Consider the following 20041-nt stretch of genomic DNA (forward strand, 5'->3'; position numbering starts at 1 on the left):
GGGAACAGAGGGCCAGATTTACAAAGGGCCTTAGGTGCCTAAAAATGCAGCGAGGCGCCTAGTGGAGCTTTCAAAATGTCTAAACAGGTTACGTGCTTAACTCCCACGGTTAGAATGGTCAATGGGAGTTAGGCTTGTACCCTGCTTAGGTGTCTTTGAAAATCCCATGAGGGATTATAGTAGCATCACTACGATGTAGTAGGTCTGCCGGCTTAACCCCAGAGCCTACAGCCAAGTTTTTTAACTGGGGAAGGAAAACCACCTGCCTTAAGCGCTGGTTGCTAGGTCATAAGGACATAAGAACGGCCATACTGGGTCAGACCAAAGATCCATCTAGCCCAGGATCCTGTCTTCCGATGGTGGCCAATGCCAGGTGCCCCAGAGGGAATGACCAGAACAGGGAATCATCAAGTGATCCGTCCCCTGTCACCCGTTCCCAGCTTCTCATTGACGGAACAATGCTTCTGCACCTGGGGCTAGGCTGGCATAGCTATGTGCCAGAGGGTGTGGATTTTTCACACCCCTGAGCACCATCACTATGCCAACCTAAAGCTTTAAGTGTAGGCCTGTCCCTAGTCTAAGCCTTGGGAGACCAGGGATCAACTGTGTACTGGTACAGACTTCCTGTGTGACCTGGGGCAAATCACTTTGCCTCTGTGCCTCAGTTCCCCATCTGTGCAATGGGGAATAGCACTGCCCTGCCTCTCAGCAGTGTTGAGGATAAACACAGTAATTTTGTGGAGATCCTCATACTCATATACTACAGTAACAGGGGCCATGTATGTACCATAGACGGCTGTTATCACTGCACTCAGTCACTATGATTTCCAGGGTTCTTAAAAGGGCTTATAAACTCATCAGGTTGGAAATAAAACTGACCCATTCTGACCCAGCCCTCAGCCACAAAGTGAGGTCCCAGATCCCCTGTTTCCACCGAGCCGCATGCTACCATCTGCAAGTAGTGGCTTCAATTTGATTTTAGCCACTTGGAGATAGATGGAAGATCTTGTAACTAAAGCACAGGTCTGGGTGTGGGGATCTGGGTTCTGATTCTGACTCTAAATCACTTCCCTTCCGTGCCTCATTTGCCCATATGGAAAATGGGCATGGTAATACAATAAGAATTGTTGGCACTGTGTTTTGAGATCCTCCAGCAGAAGGGGTTACAGAAGCACAGAGTATTATTTAATGGCGCCACATGATTATTATACAAACAGAGCTGAGGTCATCTAGTCCATCCCCAGCCAGTGCAGAATTGCTCTCCAGAGCACATTTTTCTAGCACACATATATATAGCGTATTGTCTCTTGCGTGCGACAGAACTTGTTGGATACAGCCAGGTTCTTCTCGGCCCATTTGTTCGATGGAGCTCAGAGTCAGCGGCAAAGGGAGCTCAAGGGGCAAACATCAGCACTGACATCTTTTCACAGGAAGCGGGTTGTTTTTGTGCCTTTGATCAGAACGAGGGAGATTTCAACCTCGGGACTGCAAAACATTTTATTTAATTCTTTACATTAAAAATATACAGGGCTTGTGGGGCAAGCGAGCCATTCCGTGGGGACGCGGGGGGCCAGGCTGCTTACTCGGTGGCTTGTTTTTCATTTGCTGCCTGCTTCGGGGGTGGATCAGGGCCCTTCATGTGTGCAGCCACCTCTGGAAGGGTGTGGGAGGTGGGGATGGAGCTGAGCTACAAAACGGTTGCAGGGCAGGTGGGCTCACAGTATCATCCCGGTGGGGTGTGTCAGAGCGGCGTGCTCTCTGGCTCTCCAAGCACGGAATGGTTAGAACTTCACCCTCTCCTGCTCCACTGCTCCCTGTGTCTGTGCCATGTAAGAACTGCTGCTCTCTGGCAGGCCAAGAACACGGGAATCCAGCAGCGCTTGGTCTGCTGGGTGGCCTGGAGAGGAGGGGAAGGTTAGGCTTCCTGCCACTCTCACAGCACTCCCCTGCCAGTGTGGGGGAAGCGAATGCAAATGAGGGAATGGCTACCAGCTATGCTCTGGAGCTGCCACTGCATAATTAACTTTCTGTGGTGCGGCTTAGAAAGAAAGGGGCTCACTCTTTGATGGTGCATGGTTTGCCTTTGGAGCATTTAACCTTCAAGGTGGGAGAGGTCAGGCCCCTCGGTCTTCCAGTGAGGACCTGGAAATGAACGGGGATCGAGGGAGAATGATTCCAGGGGAACAGAAAAAGTGCTGGCATCATAATTACTGTTTATTAGCCCCTTAATTAAAATAGATTTACATTTCTGTGAGCTGCTGCTGCGGCTGCTGGCAGACGGGGAAACAGCAACAAGCCAGGATCCAGGCACGGTCTGTGCATCAGGGTGAAGGCAATTAGCTCCTCTGACGGGGGCTGCAGTTGGCAGGATGCAGGTTGTCCCTGAATTAAACATTCTGCACGCTCGCGTCTTGCTCAGCTGAGCCGGAACGTGCTCTGAACGCCTATGGCATGGCGGGGCCTCTCTGCCAAGCACAGCAAGGCAAAATGGACTGGCAGAGGCAAGAGCGGTGAGTCACACTTTGCTCCTAATGACCAACCGGGCTGCTGAGCCTTGTTTTGAATTCACATCTGTGGATTACGTTGGAAGACTTCTCCTCCCCCCAACCCATAAACACACACACACGCACGCACACACACAACTTTTCATGCGTAGACACACACGAACACAAATATTCATGCACATTCACACTTTCTTCATGAATAAACACATATGCATGCATATATATATATATACACATATTCATACACACAAATTCACAGATAGATTTGTGCACACATACACACACACACAGGCGTAATGCATGCAGAAAACACACCTCCACTCTCACTCAAACATATATATTTGCACATACACACACATACTTATTCTCTATCTGCCTCTCTCACACACTCACCACACAGAAATCCTCACTCCCACAACATACTTTTGAACAGAGCTAGTTGCAGTCTGTAAAGAAAAGTCGATATGTGCATTTGGATTTTCAGAAGATTGCGCTTTGGCTGACTTAGCACCATTTTAGGATTCCCTTTCCTCACACATTCTAAGGAAGGAATGGTTGTTTAAAAGGAGACTTTTAAGCAAATACTGTAGAATATTTGCAACAAGCACATTTTGAATTTGCAAACATGAACACGTCTCGTATGGAAAAGTCCTGCAGAATTTAATAAAAAATTCTTAATAAATTCTATAGAACCTGTAAAACTGAAGAGTGAAATTTACCCCTCTATTGAATTCTCAACCAGAGAACAGGAATACATGATGTGACGACATTGTCCAGTCAAAACAGCTCACCTATTCAAGACTCAGGAGAAAATGCATGCAAACAAGCCCCAGCCTAAGAATTAGTCACAGAAATTATTTGATGAATAATTCTGAATACAGAATACACTGGAGAAAGTCAAGATTTGTTGATGGCTAATTCCCAAGCAGAGGTGAAAGTCACGGAATGACTCATAAGAGAAAATGGAAAACATTATTTTGCAACACTTTCCAGAGAAGTAATTTTCACTGACATCTTCTGCCCAGGTCTGGTTCCAAATTAGTCTCCCTGCTCTGCTCTTACTTAAGCAGTCCTTTGCATTCACCTATATACCTATGCCGTTGCGCCTCCCTACACATTCACACCCACTCTCGCACATATGCTTTCACAGATACATACTGGCTCCTTAAAAGCAGGCAAAGGATAGTCTTTTCACAGCACTGGCCTGCGCCTCTGCCACAGGTTTAGGCCAAGATTTTCAAAAATAATGACTAGTCATTTGGGATACCTCCATTTTTGGATGCACGACTTGATTTTCAGGCAGTGACGAACATGCAGCCTCTGGGATTCAGGCCCCTGAAATCTGTCTGGAGTTGGGCACCTGAACATCATTGGTCAATTTTGAAGAACCTTGACCTTAAATCTCTCTGTGCTTCAGTTTCCCTATCAGTAAAAGGGGGACAAAGATGATCCGGCGTAGGGGGCTGTGAGGATAAATTCCTCAATGTCTGTTAGGTGCTCACACCCTACAGTGCTGGGAGCCCTAGAAAGGCACGTTAATAAATAAGCTTGATGTGATTAGAATATAAGGAAGCATTCCTTCGCTTATTCAGAAACTATGAGTGTGAGGGACCCAATGATGAGAGGGGTTTGTCGCTCCTAAACAGAACACAGCTTTATCCAAACGGAGTAGCCATCTCTAACGGAGGCTTTGGCTACAGTAGAAAGGGTTTGGCGGTACATCTCTTTGGAGTTTCTGTTGGGAACTCTATAATGTTGTTTTGCTTGTACAGATTATAGTGTTTCTCTAGCTTTTTGATACCTGGAACCAGCTTGCTGCCTTCCTAAACTGTCTCGGGGAGATCTCCGGGACCGGCGCTGGTCCACGGACCAATCATAGAGAAACCAGTCCCATGAACAAAATATACCAGCAAAAAGCACTTTCCCCCAAGTACAATAGCACCTAAGTCAGGGCTTTTGCCAACATAACTATTTTGGTTGGGTTGGGGAAAAAAAATCACACTCCTGACCGACCGCACGTTTTCAGTTAGGAGTGGGTGAACTCCAATGGCTCAAGCAGCTTCATGAGCATTGAGAAATAGCCCTATTTGGGATCATTATTCAAACTGTGAGGCCTGGAAGCTGGGCAGGAAAATATCACCAGAGCAAGTCCCTCTCCTAAGGCTTCTCTTCCTGTCGAAGGTGAAACCAGGATGGATTGAACTCATTGTGATCATCTGTGTTGGTTTTATCAGAGAGTTCACCCAGCTCAGCCAACATTCACTTATGCTTCATGCCCCCATCTCTCTCTCTCCTTTCCCTTCCTGTGTGTGGGCAAACTGATACATGTTGGTTTTATTTTTTAACCCTCCCAGTTAAAAAACTCTGTTATCCTGAGTGTGTTCTACTTTCTGTATGCTACCTTTTGGCACCCTGAGGAGAATTAGGACCTGAGGGTGAAGCAGAAGTAGGGCAGAGAACCCTGGATTCCCTACACAGGTCCGCACTCTGCTTGACTGCCTTCCTGTGCAACGTTCATTTTTAAATTGGCCATGTATGAGTGTGCGTGTGTTTGTGTGAATTTAGTGCTGGAGAAGAAGGCCACTAGTTTGACCCCAATGAAAGGAGGGATGAGCCTACTGGACCTCTGGCAAAAGGTGTGCGGGTCCCCAGAAGGGCTTTCCTACAGGAATGACAATGGCTGCCCTCTCAGAAGAGGAGAGGGCCCCAAAAGAAACCAAGAGTCACCTGTGTGGGAGCAATGGAAAGAGCAGGGATGGGGCCACAAGTGTAATAGAAGACAGAAAACCCCAGACACCCACTTCTAGGTGCTGGACAGAGAGCCCTAAAGACTGAGGCTTTCTGGTTTGACTTATAACTGGTACAGCTTTGCTTCCGCACTCCCCTTCCCAGAGACCCATCTAGTGGGGAGCTCAGGAACCCAGTTCTTGACCTCTTTGCTGAGATTACCAACCTGTAGTCATCTAACTGATCGCCATATTTGGGCTTGGGAAGGAATTTCCCTCCGGGTCAGCTTGGCAGAAACCTGGGGTGGGGTGGGGTGGTGGTGTTCACTTTTCTCTGCAGTATGGGGTATGGCTCACTTGCAGGTTTAAACTAGTGTAAACGGTGGATTCTCTGTAAGTCGTTAAACCATTATTTGAGGACTTCAGTGACTCAGCCAGAGGTTACAGGCTTATCCAGCCAGCATCTTTCACCTGGGCTCCCATCCACGCATGTGCATTTATACAAAACAAATCCAAGTTTAAAAAGGCGGGAGGGGAAGGTCATTTTAGCCTCCGAAAGAAGGAGGGAGAGATTTTCAGTGGGAGTGAAAAAATGTTTTAGGTGCTTTTCAAAATGTCTCCTGCCCTAGCTATGCAAACGGCTCCTGAGGCTCCCCTCCGCACACATCGGAGACAAAGCAAACGCAGCACCCCTGAAAATCAGGTCCTAGGCATCTCCGGTTTGGATCTGGACAATGGAGACACGCAACTCAGAGGCCACTTTTGCAAACATGGCTGTAAGTGACTTGCCCAGCATAGTGCGATGATTGGAACCGGAGAAAGAAGCTCAACTCCGAGGGACGTAGCTGGGTGTGACTTCCGAAATGCAAGGGCTAGGCTGCTTTGCACATTGTCACGCTGGCCTCCTGGCATGATTGCTTCCCTGCAGCTCCGCTTGCCTGCCTGTATCACTCGTTGCTCATGAAACACCCAAGGTCAGCCAGCAGAACCAAGAACAGCTCAGCTTTTCAGGCTGGGCTTTCGCTACAGGACTTAGCCTGCCCATACATGTCAGCAGTTAAATGCTAGTTCCAAGTTCTGGGAACACTGCAAGGCTGGGTGACATCAAAGAAAGAAAAAAGCCTAAGTTGAGAAAAATGGCTTAAATGATAATAAAATAATAAATAATAATAATAAAAGGGTCATTTTCCCCATGGATAATGGATTTTAAATGGCACAAACGCCAGCAGCTTTGGGTCTGATTATTGCCTCAGGAGTTCGGAATCAGAGGCTTAGCATCATGCTAACAGCATACGACTAAAGATCATTTCGTGAAATAATAGTGTAAAGTTGAAGCCTGTTTGCATCTGGGACTGGAGTTTGAGTCTCCAACAGGAGGTGACTGCTCATGAAGGCTGCCAATCTCCTGGCTTGGGATTCAGTGCTAAGTGTCAGACAGCCCACAGGCAGTAAAAGGCTTTAAACAGGGTTGCTATGGATATAAATGGCGGTGCTATCGGTTGCGGTTATTTTTAGCCTCGCAGTGCCAATTGATTTGTGCAGCCCCAGAGGGTCACACAAAAGAGAAGGCAGGTTGCTGACTCTGGAGCCTTTAAGGAATCAAAGGAAGGTCCGAACTTCCCCGGGGCACCCGAGTCAATATCCGCCTTTCCTTTGAGGTCTTTGCAGCACTAAAATCTCTTGGTGGGGGAGGTTTCATTTTAACTCCTTCCGTTCAGCAGAAGTTCTAGACGATGAGCAGATAGCGGGTCCCGTTCCAGTGGGTTGCATTGGTCACTGGTATGCCCAGCAATAAGCACCGGCAATGCAAGGTTCATTTTGATGCAGTAAGGCAGGTAGATAGACCACACCATAATTCCTTGACCGTGCCAGGACTTCCAGTTCTCCCTGCTTGTTTCCCAGGCTTCTTGCCTTTGTGTATAAGCACTTGAGATAACTCGCTGATCGTCCCTCTTTCTCGGCATGAGGCAGGAGCCCTCAGTCTCTCAGAGCACACTGCCTCACCTTGAACTCAGGCCCTGGGATGAAAAGGCAGAGAGGTTACAAAGTGAGCTATCAAGTTATAATACAGCAGCCTCTTCCATTAACTAGCTCTCTGTTGTCGATCCATCCACACTAGGCTGATGGGGTTCCTTGGGTCTCTGACCCAGAGAGTCCAGGGTAATGAGAGGGAACCCTCATTGTAGGTGCTGTGGTCTGTCGTTGCCCACGCTGAGCTCAGGTAATACAGGCCCCCAGTTCTGCCGCACTGCAACAAATGGCAGATGTTCGCTCCAGGGGCTCAGCCAGCTTGGACTAGCTGATGAATCAATAGCTGCCCTGCTGCTCCACAAGGAGATTCTGTCTCCTGCTCCTACGCCATCAAGGTGGAAGGGAGCTCCAGATGCCTGCTCGTGCCACGGGGGCAGTCACAGAACCTTGTGTTAACGTTACTATCTGGCGCCCTCAATATAACGAAGAGAAGAAGGGATCTAGATAGACGGGGATGCCTGTCAAGGTCGCCAGCTGGTCGCCCCTGCTGCAGATTGGTTTGCACCGTGTCTCGCCTTCCAGCCGATCGCTCATTTATCCTTATTACTGCAATGGCCCGTTCCCTGATCAGACTGCCCCATCAGAAGGCAGCAGATACGCTCTATCAGGGGCTGGCAGCAGCCGAAGCACAAATTGTTGTCTGAGCTGTGAATTGTTTTTCAGAGAGAGAGGATTTATTGCATGTGCTTCCTCCCTGTGAGGAACGGGTTTGTGCTGAGCAGCTAGGACAATGCCCCCGTTCCTGGCCTTTAATACCCTCAGCCCCTGCCCTTCCAGGCACAGAATAGTATCATTATTTATTCCCTGTGGTCAAGGTAGTGCCTAGAAGCCTCAGTCATGGACCAGACCCCACTGCGCTAGGCGCTGTACGAACACGGAGCAAAAAGTCAGTCCCTGTCCCAAAGAGCACTTGTCCATCTGTAGCACCTCTCAGAGTCTGTCCTGACTAGGCTGAAAGGTGTGGTGAAGATGTCAGTTAGCCCGTTCCAGCTCTCTAGTGTAGACGAGGCAGTGTTGGTTTTACCATGTGTGAACTGGCTGAACTGGAGCTTGGAAGGGCTACAGGGGCACTTTAGCACATGTTTAAAATGAAACACATGGTTAATTTCTCTCCTGAAGAGCGACAGTTTCCTGGTTCAGGGCCACCATGCTTATAAATAGACATTATGCTTCATAACACTGCTGGTAGGTAGGCGGGCTTTCCATTTTACAGATGGGGAAACCGAGGCATGGACTGGTTCAGAGACGTACCCTAGGCTGCCCAATGAGCCCTGAATTTGGCCCCATGACTAGAGTCTTTCCATGTCACTGTACTGTCTTCCTAGCTTGTTTTTGATACAGAAGGGTCGCAACCCATTGAGCCCCTATTTCTTTAATGGTGGGTGCAGGCAAAGGCAACCCGAAAAGAGCTGGGGGAGGAAGAACTAGGAGAGTCTGTTGTGATGGTGGCACAGCCATTAAGGGTGGTCAGAAAGCTCAAGAGGCGTTTGGCTGGGTCTGGTTGCTGCTGATTCCTGGCACCCTTTTTGTCTCTGCAGAATGCCGCTAATCTGCATAATCCTCCCTTCTGTTAGCAGAGGCTCTGAATCCTACCTGTCTTTGGTCTGAGACTCCAGCTTCTGGAGGATTCCACGCTGGCCTCCAAACTCAGTGAAATGCTGACCAGGCCATGGTCACAGGATAGTGACATGGAATGGGAGGGAGGGGAGGAAAGGCGAGCTGGAATGGCAAGGTGCAAAGCAGGGCTCCATCGCTGTTCCTCAAAGGTCTCATAGACAGGGCACCTGGACTGGGAGTCAGGAGACCTGACTTGGCCATTGGATTGCTGGGTGATCTTTGACAAGTCACTTCCCCTGGCAAGTCACTTCCCCTCCCTGAGCCTATCCCCATCTGTAAAATGGAGAAAATGAACCTGACCTCCTTTGTAAAGCGCTTTGAGATCTATGTGAAAAGTGCTAGATAAGAGTTAGGTGTTTATGAATAGTAGTATAGCTCCTAGAAACCCCAACCCCACTGTGCGAGGTGCAGTCCAAACACACAACAAAGAGACAGGGCTAGATCCACAAAGGGATTCATGCATCTAGCTGCCACTTTGGGCACCTAAGTCCGTAAGTCAGAGCCTCAAAACACCTCCTCAGCTGATGCCTAAACTTCCATCCGTAACGTTCCCTGAATGTCTGCTGGTGCACAAAGCTGCCAAGCTCATGCTTAGGCCCCCGCAAGATTCCCTAGAATTCAGGCTCCATTGTCATTCACAGAACCCCTGCTCAGCGGTGAGAGCACTCAGCCCTGCCCAGTGATGAGAGCACTCAGCCAGATTCAGCCTCAACCCTCTGCTCTGCTGGATTTGGAGCAGGGACTTGTACTCCTATCTCCCCAGCGAGTGCCCGGACTGCGCTCTCTGCCCCAGTGCGTACAAAGGGGACAGCTTCAACGTGGTAGCTGCTAGCCTGGGGGTTAGGGTGCTGCATTAGGGGATTTGGGTTCACGTGCTTGTTTTGAATCAGGCAGAGAAGGGATTTGACCACATGCCACTCATGTAGCAGGTGAATGCACTAACCACTAGCCACCTCTTCCTTGGCTTGTTGTGAGACAGGGCTGGCCGGGGGTATGTGCCTCTCTCCGGGAGAGGGTTCGCAGCTCAGAACCCCAAGCAAAGGGAGGTACCTCCCACCAGCTCGGACTTCGGTGAGCTCACTACGTTTGAATGGCAGGGCTTAGGCCCCACCCCTTCCACGGCATTTTCTGTTCCAGTAGCCTAGGCAGCTCCTGGCTCAGCATGCTGCCTTCAGTGAATCCCTTTCTCGGGTGCCTAACTCTGCCCTGGCATTATCTAGGGAGCCTGGGTAACTAACTTGCGGCTGTGGATTCTGCTGGGCAGCAGGGCACCTAAATGTTAGGCATTGCAGTGCTGAGCCGAAGTCCCTATTGTGGATCTAGCCCACAGTCTCTGCCCCAAGGAGTTTACAATCTAAGGATAAGACAACAGGTGGGAAGGCAGGAGAGCCCAAGGTAACGAGAGGATTGTATTATAATCCCGATTTGGATCCAATTAAAAATATGAGATGCCAATTTTCTGTCTAAAATAACAGTGGGCCAGATTTTCCGAAGAGCTCAGAAGAGTGAGAGATTATATGAACGCAGCGAGATAGAGATAGAAGGGATGTATGGCAATTGATAGATAGATAGGCAGGCTCAAGCTGCCAAATTCAGATGTGGACACAGATTTCAAATAGCCCAACACTCGTGGGTTCTTGGGTCTGGGATTTTGATTTGGGACATAATCTGTTTAGTTTCTTTCGTGGCTCTTACTGTGGCATCTGGGTACCTTGTACGGAGAGGGGCCACTTGCAGACATCAGAGCCAGATTCAGGTCAGGAACACCTGTAAAGTTCAGGGGCATTCTGATCAGAAGTTTTGCTTCAGGACCATCTTTCCCTGAGATACAACCGCATTTGCTCCAACCCCTCAGACAAACACCTACAGGATCTCTATCAAGCATTCTTACAACTACAATACCTACCTGCTGAAGTGAAGAAACAAATTGACAGAGCCAGAAGAGTACCCAGAAGTTACCTACTACAGGACAGGCCCAACAAAGAAAATAACAGAACGCCACTAGCCATCACCTTCAGCCCCCAACTAAAACCTCTCCAACACATCATCAAGGATCTACAACCTATCCTGAAGGACGACCCATCACTCTCACAGATCTTGGGAGACAGGCCGGTCCTTGCCTACAGACAGCCCCCCAACCTGAAGCAAATACTCACCAGCAACCACACACCACACAACAGAACCACTAACCCAGGAACCTATCCTTGCAACAAAGCCCGTTGCCAACTGTGTCCACATATCTATTCAGGGGACACCATCATAGGGCCTAATCACATCAGCCACACTATCAGAGGCTCGTTCACCTGCACATCTACCAATGTGATATATGCCATCATGTGCCAGCAATGCCCCTCTGCCATGTACATTGGCCAAACTGGACAGTCTCTACATAAAAGAATAAATGGACACAAATCAGACGTCAAGAATTAGAACATTCAAAAACCAGCCGGAGAACCCTTCAATCTCTCTGGTCACTCGATTACAGACCTAAAAGTGGCAATTCTTCAACAAAAAACTTCAAAAACAGACTCCAACGATAGACTGCTGAATTGGAATTAATTTGCAAACTGGATACAATTAACTTAGGCTTGAATGAAGACTGGGAGTGGACGGGTCATTACACAAAGTAAAACTATTTCCCCTTGTTTATTTCCCCTCCTACTGTTCTTGTAAAGTGCTGGAAATGGCCCACCTTGATTATCACTACAAAAGGTCCCCCGCCCCCCCTGCTGGTAATAGCTCACCTTACCTGATCACTCTTGTTACAGTCTGTATGGTAACACCCATTGTTTCATGTTCTCTGTGTATATAAAATCTCCCCACTATATTTTCCACTGAATGCATCCGATGAAGTGAGCTGTAGCTCACGAAAGCTCATGCTCCAATAAATTTGTTAGTCTCTAAGGTACCACAAGTCCTCCTTTTCTTTCCCTGTGACACACATGTGCCTCCAGTGGCATCTTCTCCTTATTCTGTCAAACCCAGTTACTCTCAAAGACCAGCTGTCATAAATATAAAGGGAAGGGTAACCACCTTTCTGTTTTCAGAACTATAAAATCCCTCCTGGCCAGAGGCAAAACCCTTTCACCTATAATGGGTTAAGAAGCTAAGATAACCTCACTGGCACCTGACCAAAATGACCAATGAGGAGACAAGATACTTTCAAAGCTGGCGGGGGAACAAAGGGTCGGTCGGTCTCTCTGTCTGTCTGTGTGATGCTTTTGCCGGGAACAGAACAGGAATGGAGTATTAGAACTTGTTAGTAAGTAACCTAGCTAGAAATGCGTTAGATTTCCTTTTGTTTAATGGCTGGTAGAATAGCTGTGCTCAATGGAACGTATATTCCTGTTTTTGTGTCTTTTTGTAACTTAAGGTTTTGCCGAGAGGGATTCTCTATGTTTTGAATCTGATTACCCTGTAAGGTATATACCAGCCTGATTTTACAGAGGTGATTCTTTTACTTTTTCTTTAATTTACATTCTTCTTGTAAGAACCTGATTGCATTTTCATTGTTCTTAAGATCCAAGGGTTTGGGTCTGTGTTCACCTATGCAAATTGGTGAGGATTTTTATCAAGCCTTCCCCAGGAAAGGGGGTGTAGGGCTTGCGGGGATATTTTGGGGGGCAGACGTCTCCAAGTGGGCTCTTTCCCTGTTCTTTGTTTAACACGCTTGGTGGTGGCAGCATAGGGTTCAAGGACAAGGCAAAGTTTGTACCTTGAAGAAGTTTTTAACCTAAGCTGGTAACAATAAGCTTAGGGGGTCTTTCATGCAGATCCCCACATCTGTACCCTAGAGTTCAGAGTGGGGAAGGAACCTTGACACCAGCTCACAAAGAGGTAAACCACAGCAGATTTGCTGCTACGTACACCCCTAATTTTGTGTGCATATGCTAAGAAGCGCGTAGGGAATCGAGTCCCAGCAGGTCTGCAAAGTCAAGAAGCTGAGGTGGGATAATTCCTGAGTGGCACCAACTTTATTTGCTCCCCTGACAGCACTGTAATGTAAAAATCAAAGCTTGTTTCAGCTCCAGAGGACATGGGGGAAGCATTTCCCATCCCGCTCCCCACACACATGGCTTTGGTACATTACTCACTTGATCTGAATTCTGGGGGTGTATGTGACTGGTGGCAGGAGGCGAGCAGGTTCTTTGCCATTTTTTAATTTGCTGCTATGTGTCCTTCAAGCGATTTTAATTGTAATTAAAATCCAGCCGCCAAATGGAATGGAGCGTGCGAGAGCCTGTGGGCAGGGTGGAAGTCAAGGGAGTGGTTGGCTTTCCACAGCCCTGCAGTCTTGCCCTGCAGTTTTCTTCTTAGCATTATCTGCATTGCAAATTAAACTCTGCTGCTGCGTGTGCTGCTTCCCCTCTAGCTCTCTTTTCTTCATGCCAGTGAATTGGGCCTGAAGCCTGTTGTTTTGCCAGACAGGTGACAGACTATGCAAATTTCACACTCTCTTTACATAGTTCCCAGTTAACCCAGCACTGATCCTCCATGCAGCATAGTTCAGTGGACGGGGCATGAAGCTGGGAGTCAGGAGACCCAGCTTGTCATGGATATGTGGGGTGACCTTGGTCAAGTCACGGCCTCTCCATGTGCCTCAGTTTCTCCATCTATGAAATGCTGCTGAGACTTACCTTTCCTTTGTAAAGCACTTTGAGACACATGAGTTACAAAGGGCTGTATAAGAGCTAGGGATTATTACGTTCTCTTCGGGACTGTCCTCAGTTACATCAAGGGCTAGATTCACAAGGGGGGCCGTGGGTGCCTAACTACCACTTTAGGCACCACTGGCATTCACAAAACTCCTGCTCAGCTGACTCCTAACCCTGGAGGCACCCGTGGTGCTGCAGTTTCCAATGGTAAAGTCCCGGAGGTGCCTCGGTTTGAGCAGAGCCACCAAAGTCCTGGCACCGTCCAACAGCTCAGTCCCTATGGCATGCCTAAGCCCTGGAGGAATTTAAGAAGTAGGCGTTCCCCTGTCTATTTCACTTTCGGGGCCTGATTTGGTAGTTACCTGAGTCCCCCCTGCAACTCTAGCTATCCCCCAAATACTTCGGGGTGAGGAAAAGTGAAGAAGAGCCAGAGAATGGTCTAGACAGGGATCCAGGTTCGATTCCCTGCTCTGCAGGCCATGACTCAGCCACTTTTTCCTATTGGACCATGGGCAAGCCATTTCGGCCCAGAAGCCTCACTGATTACTATGGCGCCTAAATACCTTTGAGGATCTGAGCCTCAGTGTTTAAGTTTCCCACTTACAATACAGATTACAATAGAGATTACACTGTCCTACCTCCTAGGATAACAGTTATCCTCACAGTGAGGATAAATACATTAAAGATTGCAAGGTGCTCAGATATCTTGGTGATGGGGACCAGATAAGTAACGTAGATAGAAAAAAAAAAAAACCTCCCACAGCTAATAGATACATAAACCTCTTTTAGCTAAAAGTATATTTTGCAATTCGGAAGAGACTTTTACCCAAGGATCTCCAGTTATTTTACAGAGGCTAAATTAATTCAATCTCACCCCATTATCATCATCAGTATTATTGCCAATGGGATAGGTGCCTTTCACTCCCAGGCCACTGGCTGAAACCCATTCCTAGATGGTAGCGACAGAAAGCTGTTGCCATCTGATAGCAGTTTGGTGGCCTATGGGAAATGCATTTAAAGGATCCAGCTTAGATGCTAGTGTCCACACTGTAAGAACCGTTGCTGGAAGGCTCAGAAAGGCCATGGAATCTGAGTTCTTCCACTCCTCGAGTGAGGGCAGGTTGAGGTGCCTTGACAGTATAATGGGATGGGGGAATCCTGTGTTCCTTCAGTTTGAAGGAGAAATACAGACTGGGATTCTCAAAAAAGCCTAAGTGGGTTAGATGTCCAAATACCATTTGATTTCAGGTCTCCACATCTCAAGTCAGCACCTTTCACCAGCACTGAATTCCCAGGATAGCTGTTGTGCGTTTTGAAAGTTCAGTGATTGGCTAAGCATCATTGGCTGATCCCAACTTCTCTGGGCTTGAAACAGAACTAGGTTTCTCGTGTGATATTCTCTACCCTCCTGCACGGGTTTGTGCCAGGAACACCCACCCCCTAAACAACTAAATTAGCCGTTACCGCTCTAGAACGAGATCTTGGAGTTACCATGGATAGTTCTCTGAAAACTTCAGCTCAATGCACAGCAGCGGTCAAAAAGGCTAGCAGAATGTTTAGGAACTATTACGAAAGGAATAGGAAATAAGACAGAAAATATCACTATGCCACTATATAAATCCATGGTGCACCCACACCTTGAATACTGTGTCCAGTTCCAGTCGCTCCATCTCAAAAAGGAGAGAGTGGAACTGGAGACCATTCAGAGAAGGGTAACAAAGCTGATGAAGAGTATGGAACGACTTCCGCATGAGGAGAGACTGAAAAGATTAGGGTGATTCAGGCTAGAAAAGAGATGATGAAGACGAAATATGAGAACGGTCTATAAAATCATGACTGGTGTGGAAACAGTGAATAGGGAAGTGTTATCTACCCTGCCCCACAAAACCAAACGCAGGGGTCATGCGATGAAATTAATAGGCAGCAAACAAGAGGAAGCATTTTTTTCACACAACACACAATTAACTGGTGGAACTCATTGCCATGGGATGGTGTGATGGCCAAAGTAGAACTCGGTTCAAAAAAGAACTAGATACGTTCATAGAGGATAGGCCCATCAATGACTATTTGCCAAGATGGTCAGGGATACAACCCCTCGCTCAGGTGATCCTAAATCTCTGAATGCCAGAAGAGGAAGACAGGGGTGGATCACTCCAACTGGCTTGTTCTGTAAACTCCCCCTGAAGCTCTTGTACTGGCCACTAGTGGAGAAAGAATACTGGGCTAGATGGAGCATTGGTCTGACCCAGTATGGCCGTTTTTATGTGCTTAAACAGGCTGCATTTCCAAACTAGGTAGCATGAGGGGGTGAAGATTCACAGAAAAAAAGTGAATCATATTGTTTCAATCTTCAGGAAAAATATAGTTTGCCCTTGGGGCAAACTTCCAGCCTGGACGTTTATCTTACCTACACTGGGTCAGCCCATCCCTAGACAAGAACTCAACAATGTTTCCACAATGCCATGAATCGATTTGTCCCTCTGAGGTACAACCAACACAGTGTCCATAGAAAGTGGAGCAATTGTAATACGTCTGGTTAGGAACCTTGCAGGTGTATCTGAGGGTGGCATTTGCCCTCAGAGTGACTGTCCAATTGGACAGACCAAACCTGCTCACCCATGAGCTATTAATTTAACAGGGACAAAACAGCGAGGCTATCATCACTTTCCGACAGAATAATGATAAAGAGATGACAGGTACCATTGACAGTCAGAGACACCTCCCGTTCGCCGGCGCCCACCCGCGGAACCACTGCTCGGCAGACGTATTTCCCCGCATCCTCCTGGCGGACACCTTTTAATGTTAAAGTGTTCTCGTTGCTCAGGACCTGAAAGAGAGGAAAGGCATGTTTTAAAGAAGGGCAATGCAAATTTGTCCAGAAACGTTAATGTGTTCTGAAAAACCAGAGAAGCATTTACAGTTCAGTGCTCAGGGTTTCAGCCCCAATGCTACAGGTATGCTATAAATGTAATCCTGTTCATTAGAGCTGGGTGGGAAATGGCTTTCCCATCCTATGTATATTTTTGAGAGTTCAAAATTTGTTCTTATCCCAAATCAGGACAAAAAGTTGAAGTCTCAAAACTTTTCATGAACCAAAGAACTGAATTTTTCTTCAGATCAAGTCAATCAAAATGTTTTGTTTAGATCATTTCAAAATATTTTCTTTCGATTAACACCTCCCCCCCACCTTTTTTCAGTCTAATTAGCTTAAATTTTGAAATAAAAAGTCATTTCCAGACTTGAATTTTTTCTTTAGAAAACGTCAAAACAAAATGTTTTGACAATTTTGAAACTCTTTGTCCAAAAACGTTTTGTCAGGAGATTCATTGAAATTGACCCTGTTTCACAAACAGCTTTGGTTTCAAAGTGCTGGCATTTTTCAATGAACAAATGTTTTGTTGAAACATTTGGGATCAGCACTAATGCTAATATAATGTAACTCTCTGTCCCACTCTCGTGACTGGGCCATATCCAGCATATATACATATACAGACTCTGTTACTGCCTCCCAGCAAAGAGACTAGTCATTGGTTCATTCAAAGAATAATTCTAAAAAGAACATTATTTTTTAAAAGTTTTCAAATCCAAAGGCTTGGGTCCTGCACAGAAAAGATAACTAGAACCAGTTGCCAGAAAAAGAGAAAAATAATACAATTTCTTAATGGTGTGGGAAATGTCTTCCCATTTTTCAAAATTAGATTTTTTTTTTGAAGTTTGAAATTTCAAAATTTGAAACTTTCCATTAGCTCTAGGGTTGGTGAAGACATGGGGGGACGGGGGTAATGATATGCACATATTCTGTTTAATCTGTTCCCCGTTTTATCCTAAAATTTAATCATTCAAAACCGTCACCGTTTCGAAATCTGAAACAGGTCCACTAATTTTCAGAATGACTAAATCTAGGAAAATTTGCAAAGAGCTAATCACCCAATAATTAGTGTGAGACTCAGAAAGTCTTTGCAACCCACCTATATTATGTGATCCCTACAAAACACAAATTGACAAAGAAATCAGGTCTGCAATGTCGAATAGAAAGATGCCACACGTGAATTTTGGGGAGCATTAGAGCGGAGTGCACTCCTGAATGGCAGGCCCTTGGCTGTGAACAGCCAACCTCCCATCCCTTTGAGAGTAAAGTCAGCCCTGTTGCCTTGAAGCAGTTGGCCTTACAGGTATTTTGCCACAATACCATTCAAAGCTTGATATAAATGTAACCCATGATAACAGTGTGTGGCTCCTTGTCCCCCTCTACTGGCTGGGCCATGGATAGCAGACCACTAGTTGCATCCGATGAAGTGAGCTGTAGCTCACGAAAGCTCATGCTCAAATAAATTGGTCAGTCTCTAAGGTGCCACAAGTCCTCCTTTTCTTTTAGTCTGCTACTGTCTCTCAACTCGGACACTAATGTTTCAGCTCATGCGTTTAGATCTTGCACTCCTGCGTTCCACTCCACAAATGACCTGAGCGTGAGTGTCATCACATAAGGATGACTTCACGAGTCTAGCAGAGGCTTGTTGTTCATCCATTGCTATCCTAGTGCTTTGTCATTGGCTGACCAACAAGCACAGGTGACAGCTGGCAGGTACAGCCTCAGTGAGCTCCAACAAACCAAGGGCCAGGCCTTCTAACAGTAGGCTCACTGACTGCAACATAGTGCCAACGAGAGCCACCAGACATAACAGATGGCTTAGCTGTGTCAAAGGCATGCCAGCCGGAGGACTTCATGCAACCAGCGTGTGCTTGGCCTGTGGCAAGGCACGTGCACAAAGCATGCAGCGCCACACCCCTGTGCCTGCCCAGACTCGGAGCTGGTAGGAGCAGCACGTATGAGCACACTAGGCATTAGCTGCTCAGATAATCTGCACTCTCAGCACTCGACTAGAAACGTTTGCTGCTTGAGGTGGAAATGTTAGTGCATGAACTGCACTCTTGGGAAGTGGAGGTCCCACATGTGTGGAGAGGGGTCTAGTCCCCTGATGATGTGAGTGCAAACAAGTAGATGTAATTATGTTTTATATTCTCTGTACGAACTGTACAATGCAAAGTGAGGCCAGTGTGCCGAGGAGAGAGCAGACCCCAGCGTGCATTGTGCATGCTTTGCTGGCCAAGCTAATGACCTTAGAACGTGCCCCTTTCTGTCACATCATAGGGACACTTTAATACTCTGGAAGCTAGGAAGGAGGGAAATCAAATGAGTTCATTGATGCATTTGCCGAGATGCAGTCACAGAACTTTTCACCCAAGGATCTCAAAGCACTTTCCAAACACTGACTCAGCCTGATGGCATGCTATAACGAGGGATTATTACCCCTATTTTGCAAATCATGGAACTGGGATGCCATGAGATAACGTCAATGGCAGAGCTTGGAAAAGAACGCAGGAGCCTTGATTCTCAGGCCCTGTTCTAATCACTAGCTTGCACTGTCTCCCTAACTAAACAGGGCCACACTCTCAGATCTTGGGGGCAGAGTGGGGCTGCCAATGAGCCCCCTATTCCAAACCCCAAGGTCAGAGGAAGAGCAGAATCACATGCTATCAGTTACGTGCAAGCTGTTGTTTTGAGATCCTCTTTCCTGGCAACTTGGGGTTTGCATCAACCTGCTGTCTTTGACTCTTCCCCAGAAACATGCTGAAAGCTGGAACTTTCGACGCACTGCCCTACTGCCCCATCGGTGCAATTAGCAGGTTTATTAAAACTGGAAAAGTGCTGAAGCAAAGCGGGCTGATGCAGGCAGTCAGCAAAATCCCAGCCCTTGCAGCATTTAGAAATGTGATGAGTCTAAACCAAATAGTGGCTTTTGGAGTCAAGTATTTCTAATTACCTGTGGAGGCAGCTCATGCCAATGGCTAATTTCCCACCTATACAACCGAATCTGTCAGGGTGGGCAGGTTGCCAAAGGGGACTGGAGACAATTTTTCTCAGTAGCTGGGCGGGACCTCCCCAGATGGGCCAGAGAGATGCGGTACCTGTTCTGCTCTCCCTGCCGACAGTCAGCTCTTAGAGTTGCCAACTGTGTCCACATATCTATTCAGGGGACATCATCATAGGGCCTAATCACATCAGCCACACTATCAGAGGCTCGTTCACCTGCACATCCACCAATGTGATATATGCCATCATGTGCCAGCAATGCCCCTCTGCCATGTACATTGGTCAAACTGGACAGTCTCTATGTAAAAGAATAAATGGACGCAAATCAGACGTCACGAATTATAACATTCAAAAACCAGTCGGAGAACACTTCAATGTCTCTGGTCACTCCATTACAGACCTAAAAGTGGCAATTCTTCAACAAAAAAACTTGTGGACTCTGCACCTGGGAAAGGTGTCATGGTCCAGCAGCGACCCGAGTTACTGCAAAGGGACATCCCAATCCATCTGCCCTCGTCCTAAAATGGCACTAGCTACTCCCCCACAAGGAGGAAGATTCATAGACTTATAGAAGGGTGGGGACAGGAGAATGGAGGGCAGAGGGGAAATGGGGATTTCCCTGGAGGGACTGAGCAG

At 47.2% G+C, this 20041-nt stretch overlaps 1 protein-coding gene across 3 annotated transcripts in view; it reads right to left on the reverse strand.

Moving 5' to 3' along the window:
* The window catches only part of KIRREL3 (kirre like nephrin family adhesion molecule 3), a 727360-nt gene that overhangs the window by 57784 nt on the left and 649535 nt on the right, over nt 1-20041 (reverse strand). For all 3 annotated transcript variants that reach the window (XM_073320929.1, XM_073320928.1, XM_073320926.1), the window contains exon 10: nt 16234-16360. In XM_073320929.1, coding sequence (XP_073177030.1) covers nt 16234-16360 — 127 coding nt within the window. The remainder of the gene's footprint in view (nt 1-16233; nt 16361-20041) is intronic.

The sequence above is a fragment of the Lepidochelys kempii genome, chromosome 22 (assembly GCF_965140265.1).
Source record: "Lepidochelys kempii isolate rLepKem1 chromosome 22, rLepKem1.hap2, whole genome shotgun sequence".
In the NCBI taxonomy this organism is placed as follows: Eukaryota; Metazoa; Chordata; order Testudines; family Cheloniidae; genus Lepidochelys; species Lepidochelys kempii.